This window comes from Rana temporaria, chromosome 4 (assembly GCF_905171775.1).
Source record: "Rana temporaria chromosome 4, aRanTem1.1, whole genome shotgun sequence".
In the NCBI taxonomy this organism is placed as follows: domain Eukaryota; kingdom Metazoa; phylum Chordata; class Amphibia; order Anura; family Ranidae; genus Rana; species Rana temporaria.
This window is the reverse complement of record NC_053492.1, coordinates 418703792-418723603: the sequence shown is the minus strand read 5'-3', so window position 1 is coordinate 418723603 and position 19812 is coordinate 418703792. Positions and strand designations below refer to the sequence as shown.

The 19812-nt window shown below is 41.7% G+C and overlaps 1 protein-coding gene across 1 annotated transcript in view; it reads left to right on the top strand.

Annotated features, from left to right (window-relative positions):
* GALNT14 (polypeptide N-acetylgalactosaminyltransferase 14) overlaps positions 1 to 19812 on the top strand; it is a 657875-nt gene that overhangs the window by 554036 nt on the left and 84027 nt on the right. The window contains exon 9 of the mRNA XM_040351317.1: positions 761 to 864. Within this exon, the coding sequence (XP_040207251.1) occupies positions 761 to 864 (104 nt within the window). The remainder of the gene's footprint in view (positions 1 to 760; positions 865 to 19812) is intronic.

Sequence of the window (19812 nt, the reverse complement as noted above, 5' to 3'; positions counted from 1 at the left end):
ACCCCCACAACCACCGGCCAGGGTTGTGGGGATGAGGCCCTTGTGCCCATGTTGCCCATCCTTCCCATGTTGAGGGCATGTGGCCTGGTACGGTTCAGGAGATGGGGGGTCGCTCTCGTCCCCCCTCTTTTCTGCGGCCATCCAGGTTACGTGCTCGGATAAGGGGTCTGGTGTGGATTTTTGGGGGAACTCCACGCCATTTTTTTTTTAAATTTGGGGTGGAGTTCCCTTTAAAATCCATACCAGACCTGAAGGGCCTGGTAATTGAATTTGGGGGGACCCCCACGCTCCCGAAAATACGGCCGTTCTTAAAACTTATTTTTGCATTGATACATGTCCCCTGGGGCAAGACCCAGGTCCCCAAACACTTTTTAGGACAATAACTTGCACTTTAGATTTCAAACGTTTCGAGTCCCATAGACTTTAATGGGGTTCTAATGTTCACACGAACATTTGGTGTGTTCGCAGGTTCTGGTGCGAACCGAACAGGGGGGTGTTCGGCTCATCCCTAATGTACAGTATATCAATTGTGTATTTTTACTGTGTCTTCAGACTGTGTTTGCCTGGGGTTCAGATTTTAAAACCCAACAGCAAACATAATTATATGCCAAAATAGCTATAGGACAAAACGCCAGATAGGTTTAAAGGTAATGAAAACAATGCAGTGCTGGGTGATGCTTGGAATGTCTCAGGTTTTCTCCCAGTTGTCTGTTCTTTCTGACATGAATGATTGATGCAACTCCTTACCCTTAAATCACAGAACTCCTGTCATAGCCGGAGGTCTATTCCTAATCGACAAATCCTGGTTTATTCACTTGGGGAAATATGACACGGCCATGGACATCTGGGGAGGAGAGAATTTTGGTAAGAAACAAATGAAATCTTATCCATCCAACCTAATTAAAGCGTTTTGTATTTCAATTATTTCTAACCTACTTCAATTTATGTTTTTTTGGGATTATCAAATATAATTATTTTTTGTATTGTTATTACAATGCTGATATTTTAAAACATTTCCTTTAATTCTTAGTGGAAAGAAACCACAAATCAATCTGTTAAAGCAGAGTGATACTTTAAGAGAATATGTGGTCATTATAGCTGTCTGCTTGTGTACAGTATAGTGTAGACATTTCCAGGTACCTGCTTGCACCCTTCTTTAATTATTATAGGAACATGGTACTCTGAAAAGGTAAATCACTCTACAAGGCCAGCATTGATCAACATTGAACTGTAGTACTAAACCCCAGCGCAGCCATCAATCTAACCCTCATTCTTAAACCCAGCCATCAACCTTACCTCATTCCAGTTCCCAGCCATCAAACTAACAACCCTAAACTCTAACCTTCAGCTTAAATATAAACTCTCATCCTAAACCCCAACCCTCATCTTAAACCCCAATCATCAACCTAACCCTCATCTTTAACCCCAACCTTCAACCTAAACCTCACCCTAAACCCCATCCATAAACCTAACCCTCATCATACACCCCGACCATCAACGTAATCCTCATCTTTAACCCCAGCCTTCAACCTAACCTCATCCTAAACACTGACCATCAACCTAACCTTAATCCTAAACCCTAACTATTAACTTAAACCTCATCCTTAACCTTGACCATCAACCTAACCCTCATCCTAAACCCCAACCATCAATCCAACCCTGATCCTAAACCCTGACCATTAACCTAATGATAATCCTAAACCCTAACTAGTAACCTAAGCCTCATGATCCTTAAACTTGATCATCAACCTAACCCCCATCCTAAACCCCAACCATCAACCCAACCCTGATCCTAAATCCCAACCATCAACCTAGCCCTTATCTTTAACTCCAACCTTCAACTTGACCCTCATCCTAAACCCCATCCATAAACGTAACCCTCATCCTAAAACCCGACCATCAACGTAACCCTTATCTTTAACACCAGCCTTCAACCTAACCCTCATCCTAAACCCTGACCATTAACCTAACCCTGATCCTTGACCATCAACCAAACCCTCATCTTAAACCCTATCAATCTATTCTTCATTCTTAACCTCAACCATCAACCTAACCCTAATCCTTAGCCCCAACCATCAACCTAACCCTTATCCTTAGCCCTAATCTTTAACCCAACCCTCACCCCAAACCCCAAACATCAACCTAACCCTCAGAACAAGATGTTGGGATTATTTATCCAATGGGGACAAATGTTCCTAGTGACAACAATCTAAGATGTGAATTCTCCTCTCATTTATGTTGCGTCTCCAGGGCTGAAAATTAACGAAAATCTCCCAAGTAGAACACAGTAATAAAAAAAATAAAACAGAAAATGGTTTTATTTCTTTTCTACTCTATCAAAAACGTAAAAAAAAAAATTGGGGGTACACTGCCCAGCAGCTCCTGCAAAACCAAATTACATTTTAAGGTGTATACAAGGTGCAAAAAAAAAAACCCTTGATGCTAATATAATATTGTTCCTGTAGGAGCATATTTTAAGGCAACATTTAAAATATGGGGCCAATTTTTGGGTACTGTATAGCATGAAGGACATAAGAAAATTTAGAGAGAAATTAGTGGTATGTATCTATATTATTAAAACAGATGAGAGTTTTCATTCATGATAAAAGGTTAGAAAAAAAAAAGATTGTTTGGAAAAAAACATGGCTTAGAGGTGATTTAAAGTGAATGCAAACTGAATCACGAATAACAGGGCCATGTTTACCATGGTGAAGGATCCCCTCTTCTTTTAACAACGCTCTTTAAACGTCTGAGAACTGAGGAGACCAGTTGCTGGAATTTTGGTAGAGGAATGTTGTCCCATTCTTCTTTGCGCAAATGCTGCTCTAAAATCTGGATATACAGTATCTTGAGCATTGATGGTGCCTTTCCAGATGTGCAAGCTGCCCATTCGCACTAATGCACCCCTATAACATCAGAGATGGCGATTTTTTAACTGAGCGCTGATAATAAGCCAGAAGGTCCCTCTCCTCCTTAGACTGAAGGATGTGGCGCCCATGGTTGCCAAAAAGAATGTCAAATTTCAATTTGTCTGACGACAGAAAAGTTTTTCACTTTTCAACAGACAATTTTAATAAGCTTTGGCCCAGAGAAGACGGCATTGTTTCTGGATCATGTTCAGATATGGCTTCTTTTTTGCATGATGGAGCTTCACCTTGTATTTTTGGATGGCATGGCGTATTGAGTTCACAGAGAATTTCTGTGCCCATGCAGTGATGCCCATCACAGAACCATGTCTGATTTTAATGCAGTGCCGCCTGAGGACATCCAATATTGCGTTTCGGCCTTGTGCCTTGTGCACAGATTTTTCCAGATTCTGAATCTTCTGATGACATTATGTACTGTAGATGATATATTTAAAGTGTTTGCAGTTTTACGTTGAGGAACATTATTCTGAAATTGTCCGAAATTTGTAGACACAGCTTTTCACACATTAGTGACACTTTGACTCTTTAAAATGCTCTTTTTATACCCAATCATGTTACTGACCTGTTGCAAATTAACACATTTAGTTGCAAAATGTTCTTCCAGCTCTTCGTTGTTAGTATCCCTTGCCTTGCCAGATTTCAGTTGCCCTGTCTCAACTTTTTGAGATGTGTTGCTGCCCTCAATTTAAAACTACCTTATTTTTTTAATTAAATGGTTCATTTTCTCAGTTTTAACATTTGATATTATTTACTATTGTGAATAAAATAATGGTTTATGAGATTTACAAATGATTGCATTCTGTTTTTTATGTAGATTTTACACAGCGTCCCAACTTTTTGAGAATTGGGTTTGTATACCCCTCTGTTGTTTGATAGTAGGCACTATGCTGGTATTTGTAGTGTCGAGTAGAAAGCTGCATTTTGTTCATATCTATCTTGAGAATAGAAAGGTTTTCAGGTACGATACAACATAGTAACTGTAACTACTGTTCTACTTTACAGAGCAAATTGCTATTTAACAAGAGAAATCATAGTCTGAAGCCTGTAAATATGCAGACGTAATATAAAGTTATTCAAAGCTCTCGTAAAAAATGAATTATTAAATATTCATTCCCTGTCTCGTGAAAGCTCATTAAACAGATTGCTATTTACCAAGAGGTATGTGGGAATTTTACAAGTATAGAAAATACATAAATCATACTGTTGACTTTATGAAAAAGGTAAATCAATTCAAATGGCTTCTTATTTTTGGTGCACATTAATCAATATGTTTCCTTGGGGCAATCCTGAACTGGTTCGCTAATCTCGCTGCGATAGAAAATGGTATTGACGCAGATAAAATACAGCTAAAAAGCCAGTTATGGTAACATTTGTTTCAGCATGCATTATATCATCATTAGGAAGAGGAATTTGTTTCAGTCAATGATTATTTGACAACTATGCTTTCCTAAACAGTAAACATCAAATGTGACAGATAGCAAGCTTATTGTTAGGGGGAAGCGAGCTCTTTGGGCCTAATGTGGGGAGTTAGGACTGCAGAAATGGAGAAACTTTGTCACATGGGCATAGCCGATATTTAGGACACAGCTGGAACACAGCTGGGATTTTAGGGGAAGGGAATGCACAGGGAATGAGGGGAAGGTCAGCAATCATTATCGGCAAGTTGAGAGTGAACGGTAAGTCCAGAAAGCTTATGTACAAAGCAGGCAATGGAGTGAAGTTTGTTAAGATAGGAAAACAGTGTCACTGGCAGGCGCTATAAAGCCTCATACACACGTTCAGACTTCCATCGGAAGGGGCGTTGGCTGTGAACTTGGTATGCATACACACGGCAGAACTTTTTCAGCCAACATTCACTAAATCAGGTGGTTTTTCAGCTCTTTACCGCCACCCTTTGGGCAACTCCTGCTATTGTTGTCATGTTTAGCATTGGTTCTGAGCATGCTCGTTTGAACTTTGGATTTTAGTCCGATGGACTTGTGTACACACGATCATATGATCCTCCATTGGAAATATGTTGTCGAAAAGTTTGAGAGCATTCACAGCGAACATTTGTCCATTGAAAAAAAAAACGAAAAAAAAAAACAGGGATAACCACAGCCTTGAGAGGATTGTGAAGCAAAGGCCCTTCAAGAATTTCGGGGAAATTTACGAGTGGACTATGGCTGGTGTCAGTGCTTTAAGAGTCGCCACACACACAGACGTATCAAGGACATGGGATACAACTGTTGCATTTTCTTTGTCAAGCCACTCCTGAAACAACATAAGAAGCATCTTACCTGGGCACAAGGAGAAAAAGGACTGGACTGTTGCTCAATGGTCCAAAGTCCTCTTTTTGGATAAAAGGAAATTTTGAATTTCATTTGGAAATCAAGGTCCCAGAGTCTGGAGGAAGAGTGGAGAGGCACAGAATCCAAGTTGCATGAGGTCCAGTGTGAAGTTATCACAGTCAGCGATGATTTGGGGAGTCATGTCATCTGCTGGTGTTGGTCCACTGTGTTTTATCAAGTCCAAAGTCAGTGCATCCGTCTACCAGGAAATTCTAGAGCACTTCATGCTTCCCTCTGCTGACCAGCTTTATGGAGATGCTGATTTAATTTTCCAGCAGGACTTGGCACCTGCCCACACTGTCAAATGTACCAATACCTGGTTTAATGATCATGGTATTCTGTGCTTGATTGGCCAGCAAACTCGCCTGGCCTAAACCCCATAGAGAATCTGTGGGGTATTGTCAGGAGGAAGATGAGAGACACCAGACCCAACAATGCAGAAGAGCTGAAGGCCACTATCAAAGCAACCTGGGCTTCCATAACACCTCAGCAGTGCCACACATTGATCGCCTCCATACAACATTGCTGTAATTAATGCAAAAGGAACCCCGACTAGGTATTGAGTGCATACTATACTGTACATGGATATGTACAGAACATCGCCTTCGAAACAAAACGTAGGGAGGCGACGTTCTGACGTCACCGCACTTTGTGATCTGACCCGGAAGATACAGGCTGTTTTGTTTTGAGAGCCGGCTGGCTTATTTTACTGGATACTTTATATCTGCTGAGTTGATGTAAGTGCAATTCCTTATACTACGTATTAAACTTGGGGATTTTACACTATGTGAGTGCCTTCTTCCTTTCCATATACATCCCGTGTTGGATGAGACCATCCACCACTTTGATCATCCTGAGCTGGATATACCTTTCAAGGATTTTTTCGTGTATGCTGTATTTGATCTCCTATAATTTAGAGATCATTTAAATTCGGTAAGAGGCAGTATGTGATCTTGGTGGAAGTGCCTTTCTCATCACGTTTTTCCCTGGGTTGTTTCGTTGACCTTTTCACTTGGGAGACCATATATTATGAACTTTCTTTCCTTTATGGTGGACTTTACATTGGATCTTGGTTTATTTTGCGACTGTTCACTGATTATTTGTATGTACACTATGCATTCAATGTATCACATCTGACTTAAAATACTGACTAGTATATTCACTTATAGTCACTATTATTTTGTTCAATTTCTTTCTTTCTTAGCTGTTTATCAGCACACAGCGCCAATTAGGTTATATTAGTGCAACCTTTTTTCTGTATGTAATATTCAAATTTTATGAGATGCTGAATTTTGGGGTTTCACTAGCTGAAAACCATAATCATCAAAATTAAAAGAAAGAAATGCTTGAAATATATCAATATGTGGGTAATGAATCTATATAATATATGAGTTTCACTCTTTGAATTGAATTACTAAAATAAATGACCTTTTTGATGACATTCTACATTTTTGAGATGCACCTGTATATAGTTGTATATAAAAGCAAACTATTTTTCTTTAAAAAAGTGTTTCTTTCTAAATTGTTGCATTTGTAAATGACAAAAGAAAAAACAGGCATACCCCACTTTTAAGTACACAATGGGGTTTATTTACTATCGCTGTAGAGTGCAAAATCAGGCTCACTTCTGCATGAAAACCAATGAGCTTCCAGGTTTTATTACCAGGCCTAATTGAACAAGCTGGGGTTAGAAGCTCATTGGTTTCTATGAAGACGTGAGCCTGATTTTGTACTCTCTGGTGATAGTAAATAAACCCCATTGTGTACTTAAATGTGGGGTATGCCAGTATAAAAGAATAATAGTGGTAAAAAAAAGGAAAAAAAGCACTTCAGGGTTTAACTCTTTGTTTTGCCGCGTACACACGATTGGAAATTATGACAAGAAAAGTCAGATGTGTGCTTTTGGTCGGAAATTTCGACCGTGTGTATGCAATTCCAACGAATGCTCTAAATCAATTTGACTCATGTTCGTAATCATTGAACTTCATTTTTCTCAGCTCGTTGTAGTGTTGTTACGTCACTGCGTTCTTGACGGTCAGAAATCCACGGATTTCTTGTCGGATTTTCCGATTGTGTGTATTACTCAACCTTCTTCCAGTCAAGTCACCCATTCAAATTCGGCACATTCTTGAGACACCCTGCTCCAAATTGTAAAAACTAAAAATTGTAAAAACTAAACCAATAGTTTTACATAATGCAGCAACATTCACACATGTAGGACACATTAGACATTAGAGTTGATTTATTCTTACAATGCAAATGAACCTTTACACACTGGTACTGACTAGTATTTCTGATGTTTCTCTTCTCCATCACTTAGCTAATGTGACCCCAGTACTGATGGAGAGAGGCAGGCAAGATGTTGTGCAGGTGCCCGACATCTTCCTTATCAACCAATGACATCATTGGTTGATAGGATGCTAGCGACTATAACATTGTAATGGTGCACACTGAACACCGGTGGCTTTGAGTAACTAAAAGGCAGGCTTGATCCACCCATTGGCTTGTATAGAATTTTTAGGCATTTTGCCAAGGCACCCCTGAAGAAACCTGAAGGCACCCTGTTTTAACCACTTAAGCCCCGGACCATTTTGTTGCTAAAGGACCAGGCCACTTTTTGCAATTCAGCACTGTGTCGCTTTAACTGACAATTGCGCAGTCATGTGGCGTGGCTCCCAAACAAAATTGGCATACTTTTTTTCCCACAAATAGAGCTTTCTTTTGGTGGTATTTGATCACCTCTGTGGTTTTTATTTTTTGCACTATAAACAAAAATAGAGTGACAATTTTGAAAAAAAAATTTAATATTTTTAACTTTTTGCTATAATAAATATCGCCCAAAAATATATAAAAAAACATATTTTTCCTCAGCTTAGTCCGATACGTATTCTTCTACATATTTTTGGTAAAAAGTGTTTATTGATTGGTTTGCGCAAAAGTTATAGCGTCTACAAAATAAGGGATAGTTTTATGGCATTTTTATTAATAATTTTTTTTTACTAGTAATGGCGGCGATCAGGGATTTTTATCATGTCAGCGACATTATGGTGGACCCATCGGACACTTTTGACACTATTTTGGGACCATTGTAATTTTTACAGCTACCAGTGCTATAAAAATGCACTGATTACTGTGAAAATGACACTGGCAGTGAAGGGGTTAACTGTTTCCTAGGGAGTGATCACTACTGTGTGGGGGCGTCGCTTTGCGTGTGACATCACTGATCGTCATTCCCTATGACAGGGAACAGACAATCAGCGACACACACTAGGAAGAGTTTACACTTACCTCTCCCCGTTCTTGAGCTCTGTGACCCGATCACGAGGCACCGGCGGTGATCGGATCCGCGTGTCCCACGACTGGGTTCTTAAAGGGCAACGTACCTGTACGAGTTATGTTTATCTGATCGAAGTGGATAGTGGTAGTCTATAGGCAAACATTTTTTTTTCATTATGGAAAGAGTAAGCAAGGTTTATAACCCAGGTCAATTAATTTTTTTGCCCTCTCTGTCCAATTGGGAAGCTTTACCTTCACTCTCTGTCCATAGCCAAAACAGAAAGTGTTGGGAAATCCCTGCAAATAAATGGAATACCTTGGGGCCCCCAGTTAACCAAAACTAGTGTTCCCATTGGAAGATTTTCGCTCTATTATTTTTCTGGGGACACTTTTAATGATAATAGTAAACAGGACAAATGGAGAGAGTGAATCTCCTAACCGGGGGCACAGACAGCAATAAAAACCTAATAGGTGTTCTAATCCCTCTTCCCTCTATCCAAATATAAAAGTTATGCCTTTTGTTAATTTTAATATTATTCTTTATGGCCAGACTCCCAACTTTAGATTGGAAAATGTTCTAACTAAAAATGGGGGACAAAATTGCAGAACATGTAAACATTTGCGTAAACATTTACTGTGTAAACATAGTAAGCTCTCATGGTGAATTATATTTTCTCCAAAGCAAGGTTATCTTTTTGAATTGGTTTGTTGCTGTGCATGTAGAAGGAGGGGGAGGGTTACTTACTTACTTTTAAGCATAGGATACAACCCATTCCTTCACATTTTAATTAGCTTGCTGTTTGTGGGGTTGTTAACACCATAACACTTCCATTTCTGTGCATTGACACATAATGTGTTAAGACGGCCTATTTATTTTGAATGAGCTCTAAATGCACTTAAATGCAAGAAAACACATTTCATTATTTTTTCCAATGTACAAAACATTCATACCACTGTGTCGTGCTGTGCTAAAGCACTTTGTATACAGTGGGGAAAATAATTATTTGATCACCTGCAGATTTTGTATATTTGTTCACTTACAAAAAAATAAAGGGTCTATAATTTGTATCATATGTGTAATTTAACCACTTAAGGACCAGACCTATTTTTTACACTTGGTGTTTACAAGTTAAAAACATTATTTATTTTTTTTGCTAGAAAATTACTTCGAACCCCCAAACATTATATATATATTTTTTCTGACACCCTAGAGAATAAAATGGCTGTCGTTGCAATACTTTATGTCACACCGTATCTGCACAGCGGTCTTACAAACTAAATTTTTGGGAAAAAATACACTTTTTTAAATAAAAAAATAAGAAAACAGTAAAGTAAGCCCAACTGTTTTTTTTTATATTGTGAAAGATAATGTTATGCAGAGAAAATTGATACCCAACATGTCATGCTTTCCACGCTTGTGTATAAAGAGAAAACAAATCAGCGCAATAAAACAGTAAACGACCCTAAATAAAGCCGCTGAACACCAGGGTCAATAATAAAAAAATCCCGGTGAATGTGATATTAGCAGATGGTGCAGCGCTATAAACAGTCCATATGTGTTGCAGAGACACCTTCAGTGAATATAGTGCTGGTAAAAAACATATATAGAAGTGACTTCACAGGTGTGATGAACCTCCACCACCAGATGAAATGGCCTCTCACCTCACAGCGAGGACCCTAAGATGATAAAGAGTCAAAAACACATTCCCTTGCGGGCACTCACAAGTAGATCCAGTGACCGAAATCCAAATATGCAAAGAAGGATTTCCCAGGTCTCATGCGAGCATGGAATGACAAAAAGCAATAGACATAGTGCTCTCCGCCTCAACAATGTTAAAATGTATTAATAGATCCGGTACCGATGTATACAGCGTTGTGTGCAAACAGACAGAACGTGATGGCCGCCAGTGACGTCACGACGCTCCTTCCGTGCGCGTTACGTCCCTTGGTAGGTGGGGACTTCTTCAGCGCATACGGAGGCGTCGGAAACATTCGCTAATGTAGTAATCGGTCGTTATGGATACCGAATTGTTTACTGAAGACACGGCACATCACAAAGAGAATGGTGATCAACACTCATCTATGATGCAAACGCCTAAGAGCAGTAAATAGCTAAAACAGGTTCCATACGGGAGAGTCAACATACACACGCTTGTGGAATGGCAACAAACTTTGACACTTAAAAATCTCCATAGGCAATGTTTAAAAATTTCAACAGGTTACTCGTTTTGAGTTGCAGAGGAGGTCTTTTGCTAGAATTATTGCTCTTACTCCAACGATCGAGGTGATATCGCACATGAGTGGTTTGAACATTGTTTTTATGTGCAGGCGCGTCTTAAGTATGCGTTCACTTCTGCGCACGAGCACAGAGGGATGGGGTGCTTTACATTTATTTATTTTTTTCTTATTTGTTTTACTTTTTATTTTTACACTGTCCCTTTAATTTTTTAATTTTGGATCACTTTTATTCCTATTACAAGAAATGTAAACATCCCTTGTAATAGAAAAAATATGACAGGACCTTTTTAATATGAGATCTAGGGATGCAATATAAAAGAAAGATTCTCAATAAGGCCGTTGGGTGGAAGTGACGTTTGACGTTGTTATGGCAGCTATATGCTGCCATAACAACGGTAAGTTTTTTGTTTTTTCTCAATTTCTTTATTAATTTTCTTTAAAAGTATAAGATTACACAAAAAGGCGGTCGACTTTTTTCCACCTAACGTTTTTTTTCCCATACATCACAAACGGCTAAAACAATAAATACTTTTATAGACCCCCCACCCCCAAAACCCTCCCCCCACGTCTATGGTGCTTAATTTCTTACATTCTCTTCCAGCACTCGACTTTATCTCCTATTCTATTCTCTCCGGTTTATATTCCTAGTAGTTCGGCAAATCTTACTGAATATCTGTATTTTATCCAATCTCTCCACTTCTCTTCAAACCCCTCCATTCCTTCCTCACCACCAAACCGTAGGAATTCTGAGTTATACATTTTGGGCCAGATTCACAGAAGAGATACGACGGCGTATCTTTGAGATACGATTGTCGTATCTATGCGGCTGATTCATAGAATCAGTTCCGCATAGATAGCCCTAAGATCCGACAGGTGTAATTGACTTACACCGTCGGATCTTAGGATGCAATTCTAGGCCGGCCGCTAGGTGGCGATTCCATTGCGGTCGGCGTAGAATATGCAAATGACTAGTTACGGCGATTCACGTACGTACGCTTTACCCGTCGCTCTAACTTTCCGTCGTTTCCGTCGAGATACGCCGCGTAAAACTAAGGCTGCCCTCTAGGTGGACTAGCCAATGTTAAGTATGGCCGTCGTTCCCGCGTCGAAATTTGAAAAATCACGTCGTTTGCGTAAGTCGTCCGTGAATGGCGCTGGACGCCATTTACGTTAACGTCGAAAGCAATGATGTCCTTGCGACGTCATTTAGCGCAATGCACGTCGGGTAATTTGACGGACGGAGCATGCACAGTACTTTCGGCGCGGGAATGCGCCTAATTTAAATGGTGCCCGCCCCATTTGAATTAGGCGGGCTTGCGCCGAGCGGATTTACGTTACACCGCTTACAGGTTTACAGGTAAGTGCTTTGTGAATCAGGCACTTGCACTGTAAACTTGCGGCGGTGTAACGTAAATGGGATACGTTACGCCGCCGCTGCGCAACGTATTTGTCTGTGAATCTGGCCCTAAGCTTTTAGTGGCATTTAGTAGCTGGGGAACTAAAAAATTCATATATATCTTAGTTGGTATTTTAATCCCGTGAAACAGGCATCCCCAAGGGTCATCTGGAATTTCTAAGCTGGTACTATCCTTAATTGATCGTCTTACCTCTCCCCAATATTTTTGGATCTTGGGACAGGTCCACTATATATGAGTCATGGTTCCTATCTCCTTACATCCCCGCCAACATAGCTGTGATTTCTCGCTTTGACCTTTATGTGTCTTATCTGGTGTTATATATTAGCGAGCCACAAATTTATAATTTAGCTCTATCTCCACATTTTACAGTCAACTGACGTAGTATGTACCCTCTTTAATATATGCCTCACCTCTAGGTTATTCACCCGTGATCCCAATTTGTTTTGCCTTTTACTGATAAATGGTGGTGTTTCCTTCCCCTTCATATCCATCAGTATTATATACATCTTTGAGATCACCCGCTTTTTTCCTGTAGCTGTGCATAATCGCTCCAGGGGAAGCAGGTTCTTTCCATTTCTAATTGGTTGGGGCAAGGTTTCTATAAAATGTTTCAGTTGGAAATACCGCCACCTATGAATCACCATTAATTCTCTTTTTTGTTTTAAATCCTGATAAGTACAAATGTTTTAATTTTCCGTTATATCTTTTAGTTGTGTGTTTTCTTGTATAACCCAGTTACCAAACACTGCCGCAATCCCTGGTGTAAAGTATTTTGTGTCTTTTAGTGGTATTAGAGGGGAGTTATATAACCAGTTTCCTTTTTTGTGTATCGTGTCCCAAATCAACAAAACTCTATGTGTAATATTATGTGTTGCCACTCCAAATTCTCTTAGGTGTGCAGGAATCCATATAATTTTGCCCAATGGGACTTTACTAATAGTGCTTTCCATTTTAACACACATTTTTTCCTAATTATTTTTTGCCCATTCTTTCACCCATTTCACCATTATAGCATTATAGTATTTTTTTAGATCAGTTGCCCCTAGGCCACCTTGACCCTTTTCCTTTGTCAGCAGCGCATAACTGATACGTGGCTTCTTTCTTCGCCAAATAAACCTTAAAAGCAGGGTTTGTAATGTTTTAAAATATACCTGTGGGAGAGAGATTGGGAGCATTTGCATTTTACACATAATCTTCAGTAAGATTACCATTTTAAAGGTATTGATTCTTCCCATCCATGACAGCTGACTTAGTGCTATTTTGTTAAGTTCTAATTTAATATCGTTCAATAGTGGGAGAACATTTTGTTGGTATAATGTCTCATTTGATGTTGTTATTTTGACTCATAGGTATTTTAGCTCTTTTTTACCCCAGATGAAAGGGGAATCTTTTTGATAAGTAAGCTCTTCCCGTCTAATTTCGTTAAAATTTAACAACGGTATGTAACATCAAAGTACTAACATATTTTGACGGCGGGCAATCCGGAAGTTGATAGAGACAGAATATCAACCAAAAATTCAGAAAAATCACTTAATACATGTTAAAAATTGAGTTGCAGTTCAGTGAGTAAAATAATTATTTGATATACTGTTATTATTGAGCTTATTATCTACCAAATCCCCAGATTCTTCTCCACTACGGGTCCCCCCAGTTGTACTCCCCATAGTATGTATGAAGGATATTCTTAGTCCCTAAGTGCATAACTTTACTTTTATCAAAATGAAACCTCATCTGCCACATAGTCACCCAATTAGACAGAGCATTGAGTTTGGCTTGTAAATTGGAGACATCCTGTAAGGACGTTATTCCACTACATAATTTGGTGTCATCTGCAAAGACTGAAATAGTGCTTTCATTTCCAGACCCAATATCATTTATAAACATATTAAAAAGTAAGGATCCCAGCACTGAACCTTGGGGTACACCACTGATAACTTTAGACCATTCAGAGTAAGAATCATTAACCACTACACTCTGAATTCTGTCTGTTAGCCAGTTTTCTATCCATTTACAATCTGATATTTCCAATCCTGTAGACCTTACCTTACACATGAGCCATGTGTGCGGAACTGTATCAACCGCTTTTGCAAAATCCAAGTATACCACGTCCACAGCCACCCCCTGTTCAGAGTTTTACTTACCTCTTCATAAAAAGAAATCAGATTTGTTTGGACAACTTCTGTCTTTCATGAATCCATGGAGCCTCTCTCCTCCTCCTCCCCTCCTGACTGACGTCATCAGGGGATCCTCAGTCCTGCCCGCTGCATCTGTCAGGCCGAGAGAGGCGTCGGGTCACAGGAGTGCTGATTGGCGCTCTGTAAACTTGTATATACGTGCACTGGAGCACTTAACATTAATAAACAGAGAGCATGGTGTGCATAGTGGGTTAACAACCAATTTAAGGCCATGGATTGGCCTAGTCTCCACTCCTTAATCCTATAGAAAATGTATGGAGAGAGCTTAATCTTTGAATTGCCAAGAAACCTTAAAGCGGAAGTAAACCCATCCATAAAACAGTTTAATTTCGGGCATGTGCTGGAAATGTAACACTCCCATTGGTTGTGCTCTCAACCAAACTGTCAAATCATCCAATGGCTGGTGTCATAACTGATTACATCTGCAGCATCATGGCAGTTGTAAATTAAACAAAGGCAAAGATGGCAGCTTCCTTGGCGGAAAACGATAGGAGGGTTTACTTCCACTTTAAGCTCCGTTTCACACGGGGCTGTCCATGTATGGACTCTGCTTGCTCAGCTGGGATCGATCTATTGATCCCCACTGAGCCAGCGGATGACAGGTCCGTCTCTGCTCACTGTGCAGGGATGGACCTGTCCAAGCTCCGCTCTCCTCTATGGGGGATTGGATGAAAACGGATCGCCTGTCCATTTTCAGCCTATGCGCAAGACGGATGGAAAATAGGGTGTGCATGTATTCATAGAATACATTAAGATAAAAAAAAAATTCTGCCTTTACAACCACTTTAAGGGCAAGTGTGCCTGGAGGGAGCCCATGTGGCAACCACCCTAACCTATAACTAGCCCTTATGTGTGTATTTCAATTGTGCATTAAAATTATAAACTTCTGGTGCCTTCCAACGTGCATTCCAGCCAAGCACAAGTAACCGGAAGTCCCTCTCTACGCGTTTTGTCATAGATGTAGAGGCTCCTAAGGACGTCTCACATGTATGAAGAAATGCGTTTCTGAGCACGTGTGGCTAGAAACAAATGCACAGAGCATGGAAAATATGGGGAGTCATTACATACAGTTTTTTTATGATTTAATTATTTTGTTTGTAAGTTGTATAATTTTTAAAGGTGGTGTATGTTACAAGTGTTGTCTTGCCCTATAACATTTGTGTAAGGGGTCAATTTGATCAATAACAAGTTTTACCGTATTTATCGGCGTATACCGCGCACTTTTTTGCACTGAAAATCAGGGCAAAATCGTGGGTGCGCGGTATACGCCGATACCCGCTTTCCCGCGCTGAGTTTGAATACTGCGCCGACATATACCGAGCGCAGTACACTCGTGTATTGTCGGGCAGTCTCCGGTCCTCTCGCGCTGACGTTCTGGACGTACAGGACGTTAGCGCGAGAGTTGCCGAGCCTGCCCGACGATACACGAGTGTACTGCGCTCTGTATATGTCGGGGCAGTATTCAAACTCGGCGAAAATAGGGTGTGCATGTATTCATAGAATACATTAAGATAAAAAAAAATTCTGCCTTTACAACCACTTTAAGGGCAAGTGTGCCTGGAGGGAGCCCATGTGGCAACCACCCTAACCTATAACTAGCCCTTATGTGTGTATTTCAATTGTGCATTAAAATTATAAACTTCTGGTGCCTTCCAACGTGCATTCCAGCCAAGCATAAGTAACCGGAAGTCCCTCTCTACGCGTTTTGTCATAGATGTAGAGGCTCCTAAGGACGTCTCACTGTCTCTGCTACTCCTCTCTGTCAATCCCTCCACTGGCTTCCGCTCGCCCAACGAATTAAATTCAAAATACTAACTACGACCTACAAAGCCATCCACAATTCTGCCCCCAGCTACATCACTGACCTAGTCTCCAAATACCAACCTAATCGCTCTCTTCGTTCTTCTCAAGACCTTCTGCTCTCTAGCTCTCTCATCACCTCTTCCCATGCTCGTCTACAGGACTTTTCCAGAGCCTCTCCAAGCCTATGGAACTCCTTACCCCAAACTATTCGTCTATCTCCTTCTCTTTCAGCTTTTCGAGGATCCCTGAAAACCCTCCTCTTCAGAGAAGCCTATCCTACCCACATCTAACAACTGTATTTTAACTTTGCCCACCTGATCACCCCCACATCTACTACCCTCTGTTCCACTTCACCCTCCCTTCTAGATTGTAAGCTCTAACGAGCAGGGCCCTCTGATCATTCCTGTATTAAATTGTATTGTAACTATAATGTCTTCCCTGATGTTGTAAAGCGCTGCGTAAACTGTTGGCGCTATATAAATCCTGTATAATAATAATAATAATAATGGAAAATAGGGTGTGCATGTATTCATAGAATACATTAAGATAAAAAAAAAATTCTGCCTTTACAACCACTTTAAGGGCAAGTGTGCCTGGAGGGAGCCCATGTGGCAACCACCCTAACCTATAACTAGCCCTTATGTGTGTATTTCAATTGTGCATTAAAATTATAAACTTCTGGTGCCTTCCAACGTGCATTCCAGCCAAGCACAAGTAACCGGAAGTCCCTCTCTACGCATTTTGTCATAGATGTAGAGGCTCCTAAGGACGTCTCACATGTATGAAGAAATGCGTTTCTGAGCACGTGTGGCTAGAAACAAATGCACAGAGCATGGAAAATATGGGGAGTCATTACATACAGTTTTTTTATGATTTAATTATTTTGTTTGTAAGTTGTATAATTTTTAAAGGTGGTGTATGTTACAAGTGTTGTCTTGCCCTATAACATTTGTGTAAGGGGTCAATTTGATCAATAACAAGTTTTACCGTATTTATCGGCGTATACCGCGCACTTTTTTGCACTGAAAATCAGGGCAAAATCGTGGGTGCGCGGTATACGCCGATACCCGCTTTCCCGCGCTGAGTTTGAATACTGCGCCGACATATACCGAGCGCAGTACACTCGTGTATTGTCGGGCAGTCTCCGGTCCTCTCGCGCTGACGTTCTGGACGTACAGGACGTTAGCGCGAGAGTTGCCGAGCCTGCCCGACGATACACGAGTGTACTGCGCTCTGTATATGTCGGCGCAGTATTCAAACTCGGCGCGGGAAACGAGCGGGGAGGACGCAAGGACGCCGCAGAAGGACGCCGGACCCGACGAAGAGGACACGGGAAGCGGCAGACGGACGCCGGACCCGACGAGGCCGCGGATGGACGCCGCGCAAGACACCAAAACTTTCCACAGGAATTCGGGGAAACTTTAGGGGTGCGCGCTATACGCGGGAGCGCGCTATACCCTGATAAATACGGTACTTCTCTCGTGGCAGCAGCTACATTTTCATTCATCTAAGTCAGGGGTCCTCAAACTACGGCCCGCGGGCCGTATCCGGCCCGCCAGTGTGATTTACCCGGCCCGTGGACTGAAACTAGTGACAGGGCAGTGGCGATAAAACTGACAGGCTCTGAGGAGGGACACAGGCAGAGCCGCAGCTGCGGGGGAATTCCACCCCTCCCTCTCTTTGAGCAGAGAATTCACCTGACAATGGCTGCTCCTATTGGCTACATTCAGAGCCAATAGCTGGGAAACTAGAGCATTATGGGAATTGTAGTCCTGGATACCAGCAGGCCCCATGATGATTCCCTGAGAGGAGTTCAGCCCCCAACATGCCGAGCGGAAGGGGGAATAGGAAGAGAGGAGAAGGAATGCCATGAGGCATTGAGGGAGCCAGTGATTCTTTTATTACCCTCCAAGGTAAGAACTTACCTCCACTCCACCTGGCTGCTCCAACTCTATCTTACCCTCCACCTGGCTGCTCCAACCCTGTTCTGCACTCCACCTGGCTGCTCCAACTCTGCTCTACCCTCCACCTGGCTGCTCCAACTCTGTTCTACCCTCCACCTGACTGCATCCACTCTGTCCTCCACTCCACCTGGCTGCTCCAACTCTGTCCTCCACTCCACCTGGCTGCTCCAACTCTGTCCTCCACTCCACCTGGCTGCTCCAACTCTGTTCTACCCTCCACCTGGCTGCTCCAACCCTGTTCTACCCTCCACCTGGCTGCTCCAACTCTGTTCTACCCTCCACCTGGCTGCTCCAACCCTGTTCTACCCTCCACCTGGCTGCTCCAACCCTGTTCTACCCTCCACCTGGCTGCTCCAACTCTGTCCTCCACTCCACCTGGCTGCTCCAACTCTGTCCTCCACTCCACCTGGCTGCTCCAACCCTGTTCTACCCTCCACCTGGCTGCTCCAACTCTGTTCTACCCTCCACCTGGCTGCTCCAACTCTGTTCTACCCTCCACCTGGCTGCTCCAACCCTGTTCTACCCTCCACCTGGCTGCTCCAACTCTGTTCTACCCTCCACCTGACTGCATCCACTCTGTCCTTCCTTCCACCTGGCTGCTCCCACCCTGTCCTCCCCTCAACCTGGCTGCATCCACTCTGTCCTCCCCTCCATTTGGCTGCATCCACCCTGTCCTTCCCTCCACCTGGCTGCTCCCACTCTGTCCTATCCTCTCCCCTCCCTTTGTGTTGGGGGTCTGTGTGATGGGGGGTCTGTTATTGGGGGCTTTGTAATGGAGAGAAGTTTGTGTTGGGGGGACCTAATACAGGGGAATTTTTGATGGGGGTGATCTGTAATGGAGAGGAATCGGTGATGCAGGAGCTGGGGTTCCGTAATGAAGGGAGTCTGTAAAATACTAATAAGTTTATGTTGATTAAAATTGTTCTTTATTTTAAATATTGTATTGTTTTTTTTGTACTTCAAATAAGATGTGTGCATAGGTTCATATTTTTTTTTAAACTATAGTCCGGCCCCCCAACAGTTTTAGGGACCGTGAACTGGCCCCCTGTTTAAAAAGTTTGAGGACCCCTGATCTAAGTTTTAGGGTATCGAGGAGGTCACTTATTATATACAATTGTGCATTTAGCTGTTTGCCTGCAGTTCTTAGAGTGCAGTTATTTTTCTTTTCTTCTACCAAAAAAATCAAAATACGAGTTTTGGGTGGATTGATTGTTTCATGTACCTTTAATAAGACTCCTGTGACATGCTGTATAACACTGTTAGCAATGTAGATTGTGACATGTGTAAACTTAGAATATTAAAGTAACTTCCAGCTTTATTAATATGACACGGCCTTGACTCAGCGCCTGCCCTCTGTGAGTTTCTGTCAGAAATGCTTGGCGTGTTTAGCAGCCGATTTGCGTGTGACGTTTTAGCAGAGCTCGGAGATTTAATGAGATGGAGATGAGGTGAAAATTCAATAGCCGCCCATATCTGTCTGAGAGAAGTGACAATACAAATGGAATTAGTAAAAAAACAGAAGCGCGGCTCGTGTCAGGATGAGAGGCCTTGCATGACTGAGCCAGAACAAGCCGGGAGTTTAGGCGCTGACACATTCCATTAAATGGCAGCGCGCGCTGGTAACATCACCGCAATTGCATTCCGAGAGCCATGATAGGGGC